Source organism: Acinonyx jubatus, chromosome B4, assembly GCF_027475565.1.
Source record: "Acinonyx jubatus isolate Ajub_Pintada_27869175 chromosome B4, VMU_Ajub_asm_v1.0, whole genome shotgun sequence".
NCBI classification, from domain to species: Eukaryota; Metazoa; Chordata; class Mammalia; order Carnivora; family Felidae; genus Acinonyx; species Acinonyx jubatus.
The window spans coordinates 24,354,743-24,370,164 of NC_069387.1; the positions used below are offsets into that span (position 1 = coordinate 24,354,743).

General features: G+C 38.0%; 1 protein-coding gene across 1 annotated transcript in view; it reads right to left on the minus strand.

The window, feature by feature from the left end:
- Nucleotides 1-14,980, minus strand: part of ABI1 (abl interactor 1) — a 142,791-nt gene extending 127,811 nt beyond the window's left edge. Inside the window, exon 1 of the mRNA XM_027073680.2 lies at nt 14,956-14,980. Coding sequence (XP_026929481.1) covers nt 14,956-14,961 — 6 coding nt within the window. The 5' untranslated portion in view covers nt 14,962-14,980. The remainder of the gene's footprint in view (nt 1-14,955) is intronic.
- Nucleotides 14,981-15,422: the final 442 nt, after the last annotated feature.

Below are 15,422 nucleotides of genomic sequence, written 5' to 3' on the forward strand. Positions count from 1 at the left end.
TGAGCGCCCGACTTCTGCTCAAGTCATGATCTCGCAGTCTGTGAGTTCCAGCCCCCCATCCGGCTCTGTGCATACAGCTCAGAGCCTGGAGCCTGTTTCTGTTTCTGTGTCTCCCTCTTGCTCTCTGCCCCTCCCCTGCCCATGCGCGCGCTCTCTCTCTCTCTCTCTCTCTCTCTCTGTCAAAAATAAATAAACATTTAAAAAAAAAAAAGAAATACTGAAATTTCCTTGGTTATCATTGGCTTTATAAAAAATTCAAAAAATTAAAAAATAAAAAAATTTTAATAAAATAAAATGAAAAATAAATTTAAAAACAAAATTAAAAGTTTTATAAAACTAAATATGATACAAGGACCCCTAATTGATTTCATGACCCACAGTTTGAAAACCGTTTTTCGGGGCGCCTGGGTGGCTCAGTCAGTTGAGTGGCCGACTTCGGCTCAGGTCACAATCTCACGGTCTGTGAGTTCGAGCCCTGCGTCGGGCTCTATGCTGACAGCTCGGAGCCTGGAGCCTGTTTCAGATTCTGTGTCTCCCTCTCTCTGACCGTCCCCCGTTCATGCTCTGTCTCTGTCTCAAAAATAAATAAACGTTAAAAAAAAAATTAAAAATTAAAACCGTTTTTCCCTCCACTAAACTAAGCAAATATGACTCTATACCATAAGCACATGTTACTATCATAAATTTACATTAAGTTATAAATATTACAGTCACAGTTATTAACAGATAAGCCAGAAAAAATATATACGCAAAGATTCAATAGAATCAAATTTAGCAGAAGTAAAGGATCTAAATTTCTGTACCAGAACAGCTTACCTTGTACAACCCTATTCAAAATCCTAACAGCTTTGTAAAAATTGACAAGGTAATTCTAAAATCTATCTAGAAATGCAAAGACCCAAGTATAGCCAAGACAAAACTAAAGTAGAAGAATCACACTACCAAATTTCAAGTTTTACTATAAAGCTACAGAAATTAAGACAGTGTGGGCTTGATGTAAGAATAGACAACTCTTTGGTACAGATACCAACATATACAGAAAGTGGATTAATGACAAAAATGCCAATGCAATTCAAGGAGGGAAAGAATTCTATTTTCCCAGTACCTGTGCTAGAGCCATTGGATATTTGTAGGGTATTTTTTTTTTTAATGAACATTGACCCTACTTCACACCATACTCCAAAATTTATTCAGGATATATCATAGGTCCAAATGTAAAAGGTAATGCAATAAAGCTTCTGCAAGAAAACATAGAATAACTTCACAGGCATGGGGTAGGCAAATGTTAACCAGTATACAATAAGCACTAAAAAATAAAGAAAAAAATTTGATAAGTTGCTTTTTAATAAAGTGAAAAGGTAAGCCATTGCGTTCATTTCCAATGTTTATGTAACAAATTACAACAAATTTAGTGACTTAAAGCAACACTAATCTATAATCGTTGTAGCTTTGGAAGTCAAAGTCACAGTCAACTAAAATTAAGGTGTTAATGGGGCTTTGTTCCTTTTGGAGACTCCAGAGAATATATTTCCTTGCCTTTTCCACGTCTAGAAGCTACCTGCATTCCTTGGCTCATGGTCCCTTCTTCAACCTTCGACTCAGAAAAAAGCATCATCAAATCTCTCTCTGACTTTGCTTCTATAGAAAGATCTCCTCCTTTCTGACTCTGACCATCATCACTCCCTCTTATAAGGACCCTGTGACTACATACATCCCAGGGTATGGGTAATCTAGGATAATCTCCCCAGCTCAAGATCCTTAACCTGATTATGTTTGCAAAGTCCCCTTTGCCATGTGAGGTAACATACTCATAGTTTCCAGGGATTAGGACACAGACATCTATGGAAGTCCATTAATCAGCCTACTACAGCCATCATTAAAGTTAAAACACTCTGCTCATTAAAAAATAGTATTAAGAAAGTGAAGGGGTGCCTAAGTGGCTCAGTCGGTTGAATGTCGGACTTCAGCTCAGTTCATGATCCCACAGTTTGTGGGTTCATGCCCCACATCAGACTCTGTGTTGACAGCTCAGAGCCTGGGGCTTGCTTCAGATTCTATGTCTCCTTCTCTCTCTGCCCCTCCCCTGATGATGCTCTATCTCTCCCTTCCTCCCTCCCTCAAAAATGAACAAACATTTAAAAAAAATTTTTTTTGAAGAAAGTGAAAAGATAAGCCACAACATAAACGTTTGACAAAGGACTCATACTGAGAATATAATTTTTAAAAATTCCCCCAAGTCAATTTAAAAAAAGACAAGCCAATAAAAAATGGACAAAAGAAGACAACTACATTTCACAAATGGCCAATAAATATATGAAAAAAAGGTATGCAACTCATTATCCATCAAGTAAATGAAAATTAAAGCCATAATAAGATAATACTCCACTCCACCTGGCTGGAATATAAATTTTAAAAGACTACACTACACACCCATTAGAATAGCTAAAATTAAAAAAAAAAAAAATCCTGAGGGGCCTGGGTGGCTTACTTGGTTGAGCATCTAACTAGTGATTTGGGCTCAGGTCAGGATCTCAGTTTGTGAGATGGAACCCAACATCAGGCTCCTCACTAACAGAGTGGGGCCTTTTTGGAATTCTGTCTCCTCTCTGTCCCTCCCCAGCCTCTAAATAAATAAATAAATGAACAAACATTAAAAAAAAAAATCCTGACAAAAGCAAGTGCTAGTGAGAATGTAGAGTAATTGGACTGTCATATGTTATTGGCTGCAAACTGCTACAGCCACTTTGGAAAGCAGTGTAGCACTTTCTTATAAAGCCAAACATATACCTAGTTATAACCTCATAATCCTACTCGTAGGTATCTACCCAAGAGAAATGAAAATTTATGTTCACACAAGAACCACGACGTGAATGTTTATGGTAGCTGTATAAAAGCTGGGAATGACTCAAATGTCCTTCAAACAGCTATGGATAAACAAACAATAGAATACTATTCAGCAACAAAATGTAACGTAATGTAACGTAATGTAGTGTAACACAAAATCATGGATGGATCTCAAATGCAATTTGCTAAGCAAAAGAAGACGGACACAGGGGCGCCTGGGTGGCCCAGTAGGTTGGGCATCACCTTGATCTTGGCTCAGGTCATGGTCTTGTGGTTCACGGGATCGAGCTCCGAATAGGGGAGCCTGCTGGGGATTATTTTTCTCTCTCTGCCCCTCCCCCTCTCATACACACACTTCCTCTCTCCCTCAAAGTAAATAAGCATTTAAAAAAAATTTTTTTAAAGAAAACAGATACACATATGACTACATATTGTACTATTCCATTTATATGAAATTTTAAAAATGGCAAAGCTCCAGTGATAGAAATCAGATCAAGCTTTGCCAGAGACCAGACTCCAAACAGACACGAGTAAACTTTTAGAGGTGATGGAAATGTCCTAGATCATGATTGTAGTGAGGCTCACATGACTAAATGCACTTCTCAAACTTTATTGAATTGCACACTTAAAATCCGTGAGTTTTATTGTAACTAAATTATATCTAACTGAAACTGATCCGAAAAAGTACAGGCAGATGAAAAATCCCTTGCTTCAAATATTAAAGGAAAAAATTACATATTTTTGCTTGTTTTGATATGATAAAAAATGATACAACCCCCCCCCAAAAAAGAGGAGACAACTTTCTTTTCCAAGTTACAAAGGTGACTAAACAGCCAAGAATTAACATTAAAAATTGCAAGTAGACATGGTGACACTAAATTATGAACATCATGAAACCTTTCGAGTCCAGCTGCTCTCCCAAAATGTGCACCTTTAAACAGTTTACTGATTTAGCATTTTTCTGTGGGTTTTGTTCAAATAAATTAAAATGAAATGTCTCCCAAAGAAATCCCAACAGAATAAAGAATAAAAGTGTTTCTATTAAACTAAATGATGTATACTGAGGCTCAGGCAGAAAATCATGGATATCTAGTCAAGATAATCATTTTGGTAATGGAAAACAGTTTGTAACTGCAAATTCTGCACATGTGCATGGGGATAAATTGAAATTTCATATATTCAACTTTGAAATAGCAGATTGCTGATGATCATAAAGACCTTAGTTCAGAAGGATTAGGGGTGTCCCAGGAAATAATAATTTTGACTATCTGGGTACAAGATTGCTTCCCTTGTTATCTGGGACACAAGTGACACTGCATACCTAATGAATCCCAGACTTCTGAAAAGTTAATGCACTATATTGTATCTCAGGATACTAAATTGGAAGTGTGTGGTCAACAAACCAGAATATAGACTAGAAATGTGGTATAATGGAAAGAAACAAGGAGTCAAGGCAACCAGGGTCCTCCCCCCAATTCCCTGCTGTCCTCATCCACCACCACTATGTGACATGATCATGTTCTCCACCAAAAAGAAGGGGGGAGGATGTATTAGTCTGCTCAGGCTACCAAAACAAAATACCACACATTGAGTGGCTTAAACAATAGAATTTTATTTTCTCAAAGTTCTGGAGGCAAGAAATCAAAGTGTCAGCAGGTGTGGTTTCTCCGAAAGCCCCTCTCCTTAGCTTGTAGATGGTCATCTTCTGTGTCCTCATATAGGGCCTTTTCCCTGGTGTCTATATCCTAATGTTGTCTTTTGATAAGGACACCAGTCATGTTAGATTAGGGTCATGTCCTCTGACCTCATTTCACCTTAGTTACCTATTTAAAGGCCCATCTCCAAATATATTCACACTCTAAGGTACTTGAGGTTTTGACTTCAATATATGACATGAATTTTGCAGGGGACACAATTTAGTCCGTTACAGGACATTCTAGGATTAACTGACATTCTAGGAGTCTTCAACCCTCAATTATTACCTCTCTTTGCTTCTTGTCAAATTAACGATACCATCCAGGAATCCCCAGAGAAGGAGGGTTAATGGAATGATCTGTTCAAACGGTTTAGCAAGGCCCACAGAAGACAAGAGAATTTCAGGATATAGAAGGAATTGTAAACTCTCCTTCAAATTTTATTATAATTGGTTGTGGAAATCCTTTAATATAGAGTCATATTTGTAGCAGGCCAGACCTATAGGCTAGTATTCAAGCAAGTGTGATTATTCCTTTAACATGGGGGGGAAGATCTCCCTCAGACACGTTAAGTCAAGCCATCACAAAATGCCAATGTTGTTTTAGTGGGGAACAAGCTGTTATCGTGAAATAATTAAAAATTAACAGTGGCTAAAAATGCAAAGTGCCTGGAGTCCTACAGGAAAAAATATAGTTTTTAAGTGAAATCTCATGTTGTTTTTTCTTCTTTTCCAGAAGCTGCGATATTTCTAGCATGGCTTGAATGAATTAATCACTTGTTAATTTTGGAAGCTGCTGAATCAACACATCCTCCTCCACCTCCCATTTTCCACCTCAATAAGATGCTGCAGGCATTTGTGACAATCAGAACTGTTTTGGGAACAGCTGACCTCACCAGCAATAACAAGTATCTCATTCTTTGAACTTCGCAGTGAACTAGCTAGTAATGGCCCTACCCTGAACTTTGTCCCTCCAACCCTTCCAACGGTTTTATAAATCCCGTAGTGTTGGAAATACCTAGGGGAATTTCTCTTTCCCTGACAAATGAACAAAATAATAATTTAAAAGTTCTAAAGACAGATGACAACCCATGTAAAGTTAGATTTCCTTAGTTGGAAGTTACAGAAAACAAAGCCCAAGGTAGCATAAGAAGGAAAAAGACAAAAGGGGAAAATGGAAAAAGAAGAAAATATTTTTTTAATGTTTATTTATTTCTGACAGGGAGAGAGACAGAGCATGAATGGGAGAGGGGCAGAGAGATAGAGGGAGAGAGAATCAGAAGCAGGCTCTACACTCTGAGCTGTCCGCACAGAGCCTGACACGGGGCTCAAACTCACAGACTGCGAGATCATGACCTGAGCCGAAGTCGGACGCTCAACCGACTGAGCCACCCAAGGCGCCCCAAGAAGAAAATATTTTCATTATGAAAAATCAGGCTCACTCACAGAACTCAAAACTGCAAATGCAATCAGTCATTTAGAAGGCCATCAGGAACCCATGCAGCATTCTCATTTAGCACCCTGTTTTCTTTGCAAAGGTTTTGTTTTGTTTTGCTTTTGCTACCCTTTCTAAATGGTGGAAAGCATGGCAAGTTTGGGTACCCAAGTTTTTCATCTCCACCATTCCAGAATCCCATCCTCAGTTCAAATCCCTAAGTTCCAAACTCATATTCCTCAAAAAGAAAATCTGAGTCGTCCAACTGGAATTGGCTCTTCTTTCCAATCATTAGCTTTGGCAATGGAGACGTGTCCAAACAGCTATTAGCATAATTATTTGAACACCCTGAGATTGGTGATCTCTCTTCCAGAGAAAGGAGTAATCAAAGAAAATAATAGCTAAAAGTGTTCACTACAACTGGGAAAAATTTTGCAATACATATACATGTAGCCCTGGGTGCTATCCAAGACTACCATGTGCAGCATGGTGCAAGAACATCTGGGTTTCTACCCAGGATTTGATGCTGTTCCTGTTTGTTGTTGTCTTTTGGTTTTTGGTTTAATAATTTTTCTGAGCTAATTCTGTAATGTCTGTATTCTTTGTCATTTGTGGCCACCGAAGTATCTACTCGGTGTCTCAGTGTCTCCTGGGTACATGCACAACTCTGCATATATTTGTGGTATTCTAGATTTCCAAAAATAGGAGCACCTGGGTGGCTCAGTCAGTTAGGCGTCAGACTTGGGCTCAGGTCGTGATCTCACAGTTTGTGGGTTTGAGCCCCATGTCACGCTCTGTGCTGACAGCTCAGAGCCTGCAGTCTCCTTCAGATTTTGTGTCTCCCTCTCTCTGCCCCTCCCTGACTTGCGTTCTCTCTCTCAAAGATAAATAAACATTAACAAAAATTAGATTTCCAAAAATACATGTTGCTGCTTTTCAAAACTCTCTCTGGACATTTCATTCTCCAGATTTTCCTTTTATGTTTTTGATTCAACCTTTTATTTGCCCCAAATGTTATTGCTGCCACAGCCATTGCAATGGCATTCTCTCTCTCTCTCAAAAATAAACATTAAAAAAATAAAAATAAAAACAAACAAAAAAAACCCCCCAAACTCCACAACTGATTGGTGTTTGATAAATGACTTGAGGCTAGGATTGTTGGTGCCAGTGAGTTCCAAGTCAAGTGAAAGATAAGCCCTGAGAATGGGGTTTTTCCAGGGAGCTGCTAGCAAGGTCAAATAGTGATAATTCTCTGGGGTCAGACTTTCAGGGACTTTCCCCACCTGTTCTTCCCCCTCAAGAGGCTGCTAGGATGGTGCTTTTCAAAGAACTATGACTGTAAGACGGTTCCTTTTCAAGTCTACTGCAGAGCCAGGAAGAGAGGAGTGTAAAGAAGACAAGTTCAAACACTACAAAGCTTGCTGTTCTTACTTGGATTCAGCTGTTTTCCTGAATCAATTCTCCTTCATTTCCAGAGTTAATTAAAAAAAAATTTTTTTTTTAACATTTATTCATTTTTGAGAGACAAGAGAGAGACAGAGTGCAAGCTGGGGTGGGGCAGAGGAAAGCAGGCTCCAGGCTCTGAGCTGTCAGCACAGAGCCTGATGTGGAGCTTGAACTCAAGAACCGAGAGATCATGACCTGAGCTGAAGATGGACGCTTAACCACCTGAGCCACCCAGGCGCCTCCCAGAGTTAATTTTTAATAGTTATAATTTCCAGAGTTTAGGTAAAAGTTATTTTTTTAAAGTTTTGCTGGTGTTCTCATTGCTTTTATGTAGGAACAGGTTTTGAAGGTTCATATTCTGCTGTTTTGGAAGTACCTTCCTTCGTTTGTTTTAAATATAACCTTAACTGGAGCATCTGGGTGGCTCAGTTGGTTAAGCATCCAACTATGGCTCAGGTCACAATCTCATGGTTTGTGGGTTCAAGCCCCATGTCGGAGTCTGTGCTGACAGCTCAGAGCCTGGAGCCTGCTTCCAATTCTGTGTCTCCCTCTCTCTCTCCCCCTTCCCTGCAACTTCCTGAAAAAAATGTGAAGGAAAATTGCAGTTACTTCTGGTCATTTTCAGCACTTAGCACATTAGCAGCTACCCATCCCCCACCTCCTGCCACATGGCAGGCAGGCAGATGTGTAGGTATTCCTAGAGCAGCCTGAATATGGCTTGTGGGTGTCAGAATGGGCAAAAAAAACCCTCTCCTCCAAATACAGGGATTAGGAGATCTCTAATCTCTTCTCTGATTTGATCAGAGAAGTGTAGCACCTCTCTCAATGGTTGCAAGCCCCTCCCCATCGTTTGAAGTTATTACCAGAGACTTTAAAGGACTAGCACCCTACCCTCCACTTCATTTTCAGTTTTTTTATCCCCTTTCCAGAGCCAGATATTAAACATTATGACATTGAAAAACAACTGCAAATATAAGAAAAATTAGAGGTGACCACATGTCCAGAGAAAGGCTCAGAGAAGATCTGGGAAGACATTTAGTTCATACCACAGGCTCATCCTCAGCACAGAGGCACCCTACAACAATCAACAAACAATGACAGTAAACAAAAAACAATAACAAAAATCAGGAAATCCAGGAGACAAGGGAGAATCTGATATCCAGAGTTATCACATTATTAGATTCAAATACCCAGTATTCAAAAACAACAACAACAAAATCACAAGACATACAAAGAACAGGAAATATGGCCCATTCAATCAAAACAAAATAGCAAATGTCACTCATAAAGATCTAATTAATGGCAAATACATTAGACAGACTTTAAAACAACCGATGGATTTTTTATTTTAGACAGAGAGAGCACAAGCAGAGGAGAGAGGCAGAGGGAGAGTGAGAGAGAATCTCAAGTAGACTCCAGGCTCAGCACAGACCCCAACGAGAGAGGCTCAATCCAATTCTACAACCCTGGGATCATGACCTGAGCAGAAGTCAAGAGTTAGATGCTGAACTGACTGAGCACCCTTAAAACTACACAAAGAACTAAAAAAAAGATGTGGAGAAAGTCAAGAAAGCACTGTGTGAACAAGATGAAAAAAATCAATAAAGAAATAGAAAATCAGGGTCCCTGGGTGGCTCAGTTGGTTGAACATCCAACTCTTGGTTTCAGCTCAGGTCATGATCTCAGGGCCCCCCATGTAGGGCTCTGCCCTGGCAGCATGGAGCCTGCTTGGGACTCTCTCTCCCTCTCTCTCTGCCCCTCCCCTGCTCACTCTCTTATTCAAAATAAATAAAATAAACTTTAAAAAACAGTGTTAATTTTTAAAAAAAGGAAAGAAATGGAAAATCTAAAAATAAACCAAGAAAAACTGATTTGCATTTCCCTGATGAGATAGTGATGTTAAGCATCACTTAATGTGTTTACTGGCCATTTGCATCTTTTTTAGAGAAATGTCTATTCAAGTCTTTTGCCCATATTAAAATCTGATTGTTTTTTCTTGTTGAGTTGTCGGAACTAGTATTCTATTTTATTTTTAATGTTTATTTTATTTTTGAGAGAGAGACAGAGACAGAGTGCAAGCAGGGGAGGGGCAGAGAGAGAGAGGGAGACACAGAATCTGAAACAGGCTCCAGTCTCTGAGTTGTCAGTACAGAGCCCAATGTAGGGCTTGAACTCATATACTGCAAGATCATGACCTGAGCCAAATACTAGACACCCCTGGGAACTAGTATTTTAAAAGGAGGCCTTTCAAATCCAGGGGAAAAGATGTATTATTCAATAAACAATGTAGGGCAATTGGGTAAAATTCTATAAAACATAAAAAATTATTTCATTTTTCATATTTGTTTTTTAAAGGGAAATAAAATATTTGGATAAAAAGTTGACCTTTTATGCACCATAACTAGTCCCTCTACCCACCAAGGTAATCACTAGCATGAATTTAGTGTTTCTCTTTTTATTGAACAATAACTTTACATGCTAAGTTGGTATAATTTATAATTCTATTTTGTGTGTTTTATATATTCTAACAATTGATTTTTTTTCACTTAACATTATATTCTTGAGACTCCTATGGTCTAATATAGTCTATTTCTTTGTATTGCTATACAATATTTCATTGTTCCAATGTTCCATATTTCACTATGTATTCTCCATTTGAAGTTACTTTGGCTGTTTCAAACTGTTTAATACTACAAATCGCTCTCTCATGAATATCCTTATACCTGACTCCATGCACACATGGGTGAAAGTTTTCTAGAGTTTATGCTAGAAAAGGAAATTGCTTATTATTAGGTATGCATATTTTCATTTTTTATAGAAAATACCAAATTGGTCTCCAGTAGGGTATATCAATTTACATTCTCATTAGGAGTGTATGAGAGTTCCATATGTTCATATTCTCACCAGCATTTTATATTATCAGACATAAGATCATTAGCAGGAGTGATAAATAAAAAATGGTTTTTCATTGTTGTTTTAATTTGCATTTCTCTGCTATAGAGATTATTTTCTCATTTGTGTTTTTGGCCTTTTATTTCTCCTCTTCTGCTATGTGCCAGTCTTTTCCCTTACCCATTTTTCTATTGAGTTTTTGTCCTTTGTCCTTCAATTAACTGTAAGAATTCTTTATTCTGTGCAAAAGGTTTTTTGCCTATGGAGTACCTGGGTGGCTCAGTCAGTTAAGCCTTCAACTTAGGCTCGGGTCATGATCTCATGGCTTGTGAGTTTGAGCCCTGCATCGGGCTCTGTGCTTACAGCTCAGAGTCCGAAGCCTGTTTGGGATTCTGTCTCGCCCTCACTCTCTGCCCCTCCTCTACTCGTGTAGGGGATTCTCTCCCTCTCTCTCTCTCTCTCTCTCAAAATAAGTAAGTAAAAAAAAAAAAAAAAGAAATTCCATTTTGCTTCAAGCACCAAAACCCTACAGAAAGACATATTTATATTTCTCTTGGATCAGGAGATTTTGCACAGACCATACAAGGCTGGTGGAGGTGTTCATGATGTTACCAAGGATCCAGGCTCCTCTCTCTCCTGACTTTCACCTCCTTGGTACATGGCTTGCATCACCTGGGACAAGATAGCTGCTATACTTCAATCTATTTCAACAACATTTCAGGAAGAAGACAGATGAGGATAAAAGGCAAAGGATAAAAAGGGCAAAGGAGCGCTCCAGCTAAATCTTTACCCATTAAAAACCTTTGGGGCACCTGGGTGGCTCAGTCAGTTAAGTGTCTAGCTTCAGCTCAGGTCACGATCTCATGGTCCATGAGTTTGAGCCCCACATCAGGCTCTGTGCTGACAGCTCAGAGCCTGGAGCCTGCTTTAGATTCTGGGTCTCCCTCTCTCTCTGCACCTCCCTTGCTCACACTCTGTCTCTCTCTCTCTCTCTCTCTCAAAAATAAACATTTAAAAAAATTTTTTTCGAACCTTCAAAGAAGCACTATTGAGCAACGTCTATTATATACATAAACCAGATCAGTGACACATGGATACCTTTAGCTGTAGGAGAGTCAAGGACATTGAATTTTTGGCTTTTTATAATATCCACAGAGACAAAGGAGAAGAAAGATGGATTTGGAGACTGTATCACTCAACACATGTGTTCAAGTACTCTCTCCAAATCTATAACATGCTTTAATTTTATCTATGTATCTTCTTTCATACCAAAGTTTTCAGTTTGAATGTAGTCAAATGTATGGTTATGTATTGAATGTTTATATCCACCCCCCAAATTAATATAATGACACTCGTTTCATCAGTGTTACACTATTTGGAGGTGGGACATTTGGGGAAGTAATTAGGTTTAGATTAGGCTGGGACTCTCTTGATGAGATCAGTGCCCTGATATGAAGATGAAGAGAAAGAGATCTCTCTCTCTCTCTCTTTCTCAAGGAACATATATCACATCAAGGAAAAGACGTGAGGATACAGCAAAAAGAGAGCCACCTTCAAGCCAGGTAGGGGGTCCTCACCAAGAACCACACTCTATGGCATGTTGGTCTTGGACTTCCCATCTTCTAGAATTATGAGAAGTAAGTTACTGTCCACCCAGTTTATAGCATTTAGTTGTTGCAGCCTAAACTTAGAGATGTATCCATATTTTCTTTTTGTAATTCTATTTTGGGGGCTTAAGTAATCCTTTCCTTAACACTTAACCATAAACAAGACCAATGTGCTGCACAACTTCAGGGGGCGCTGATTAATATACATTACAGCATGAATGGTGACCCCTGGAGTTGTGTAATGCAGCAGTCCTATTTTTCTTCTAATAACTTTAAAGATGAACTTTACACATTAAATCCTTAATCTGTGTGGAATTTATTATGTGTATATAATAAGGATCTATCTCATTTCTTTGGTTTCTATATAGAGTTTTTCCATTGCTACTTATTAAATAGTTCATACTTTCTCCAATAATTTTTAATTCCTATCTCTGAGTTCTCTATTCTGTCCCACTATAAACTAAATGGCTTTTCTTCCATCAATATCACACACTTACTTATTGCTAATGCTTCTTAAGTATGCCACTTGGCAGGATCAATCTTCTGTGGTAGAGACTGTTGTTTGTTTGCCAAGTTTTCTTTTTCTCTAGAAACTTACCTATACTAAAAATTTTCAGCCATTTTTTTAGAAGTTTATTTATTCATGTTGAGAGAGAGAGAGAGAGAGGGACAGAGAGGGAGACAGAGAGAGAAAATTCCAAGTAGGCTCTGCACCGTCAGCACAGGGCCTGATGTGGGGCTTGCTCTCACAAACTGTGAGATCATAATCTGAGCCAAAATCAAGAGCGGGTTGCTTAACCGACTGAGCCATGCAGGTGCCCCTAAAAATTTTTCAGTCGTGATTGAAGTTAAATTAGACCAATGAAATGTTGATGGAAAGCAATATTTGCCACTTCCAGACCTGGCTCTTAAAAATCTCCCTTGAGATTCTCCATGCCCTCTCCCTATAACCTCTTCTTCTGGCTGGATGTAGGAGATCCAGTGGAGGACTCTGAGGTCCTATGGGATGATGGAGCCACTAGACAGAGGATCCTGCACTCCTGGAAGACTAAATGGAGCAGAATCATCCTCCCCCTTGCTCTTCTGCCACTATTATTGGACTGTGATATGCATGATGGATAAACGTTGTGTTAAGCCTCTGAAATACTGCAGTACTTGATGGTAGCAGTTAGCCCACCCTGCCTAATGGAACATTCCATTACATTCTTTTCAGAATCATCTTACCTGTTCTGGGCTTTTCTGTAGGACTTTTAGTTAGTTTATAAAGTTCTTCAGAGTCCTATGGAGATTGTAAAAGGAGTTATATTGTACTTATGGATAATTTGGGAAGAATTTTCATCTTTATAATTTTGGATATAACTACCATATGTCTATTTATTCTGGCCTTTCATGTCCAGATAAATTTTATAATTTTTCTCCAAAAAGATGTTAAACATCTTTTGTTTTTAGAACTTTGGAATGTATTGCTATTGTGAATATTTTTTTCTATTACATTTTGTAATATAACTGTTGTTTTAAAGCATCATTATTGATTGATCTTATGTTCAACAACTTTACTGAATCCTTTCTTAGTTGTAATAGTAGTAGCTTCCCTTAGATTTTCTATGTGAATAACATATCACCTGATCACCTGCAAATAATGTAATATTTACTTTTTCTTTCCTGATTCTTATATCTCATTTATTTTACCTAATCTTGTTGCATTAGTTAAGATTGTCTTATTCTCTAAAAGTTTGTAGTTTTTCTTTTCATGTTTAAGTCTTTAATCCATCTGGACTTGATTTTTTTATTTAAAAAATATTTTTATTTGTTAAACAAAAAAATTGTTTTTTTAAATGTGCATCCAAGTTAGTTAGCACATAGTGCAATAATGATTTCAAGAGTAGAAACCAGTGGTTCATTCCAACAAGTGTCTTCCTTAATGCTCTTTGCCCATTTAGCCCTCCCCCCACCCACAACCCCTCCAGCAACCCTCTGTTTGTTTTCTATATTTAAGAGTCTCTTATGTTTTGTCCCCCTCTCTGTTTTTATATTAACTTTGTTTCCCTTCCTGTATGATCATCTGTTTTTTATCTTAAATTCCACATATGAATAAAGTCATATATTTGTCTTTCTCTGACTAATTTCGCTTAGCATAATACCCTCTAGTTCCATTCACATTATTGCAAATGGTCTGGACTTGATTTTTGTCTTCCAATATTCTAATAGGAAACTGTAGATTTTGAATATTTATCTTATTCACCATCTCAACTCTTACCGATTATTAAAACATGTAGTTTTCCTAGTTTGAGTAAACTACAACTCTTACAATTTCAATAGTATTTTAGTTTACTCAATGCTATTTTTCTAGACAGACAATTCTATCTAAAAATAATAATTTCTTTCTTATATTTATGCCTCATTTTTTTTTCCTGTTCTTTTGCATTGGCTATGATTTTTAGACATATGACTGGAATCTCTGTCTGCTTGGGGTGTCATACTAAAATACCATACACTTCGTGGCTTAACCAATGGAAGTTTATTTCTCATACTTCTAGAGGCTGGGGAGTCCAAGATCAAGTTGCTGGCCAATTTGGTTTCTGGTGAGAGCTCTCCTCCTGGCTTACCTTTTGCTATGTCCTCATATAGTGGAGGGAAAGAGCTATGGTGTTTCTTCCTCTTCTTGTAAGGGCACTAGCCCTAGTAGATTAGATTTCCACCCTTATGATCTCATTTAACCTTTATCACAGGCCCTGTCTCCAAATAAAGTCACATTGAGGTTAGGGCCTCAACATACAAATTTTGGGGACACAAACATTCAATTCATAATAGATGGCATTTCCAAATCACTCTCAAGGGTATTTTTTTCTCATTTTGTCTTTTTATCTATGTTAGATTTTTAAATGTTTACCTTTTTATATATTTTACGTAGAATTATAGTTTGTTCACATAAATGGAAGGCAGCTTAGGAACTAATTCATCATATTCATCATTGTGTTTCAGTAGGAGTTACCAAATCTGAACCAGCACAGCTGTATGAATGAGCTACTTTTAAATACCTTCATCTGAATAATCTCAATTTTCTTTCTCCTTAAGCTATTCTCCTTGATTGGAAATCCACACTACCTGCAAACGGAAATTGGACATAAATCGCGGACAGAAAATTCTTATTCATCCTTACTAAAGACCAACATGTTGTAAATTTGCTTACTACATAAATTTCATGAAGAGTTGTCAAAATGAAGTCCTAGATTAGAAATAAACACCCAAGTCTGTTTATAAGTATGCATGACTAAATAGATTGGATTTGAAAAGAATACAATAAAAAAAAAAAGAGTAGGGGAAGCAGATTATTAAAACATGCAGTTTTCCTAGTTTGAGTAAACTACAAAAATTGCTAGTCCCTTACACTTTTGGTGTCCTGGAAAAAGTCCAAGATCTAAAGCAAGAGTTTTTTGGACTGACTCCTGGCTCTGCTTACTTACTAAATTGTGGGTTCTTGGGCAGATCCGTTACCGTAGACCTC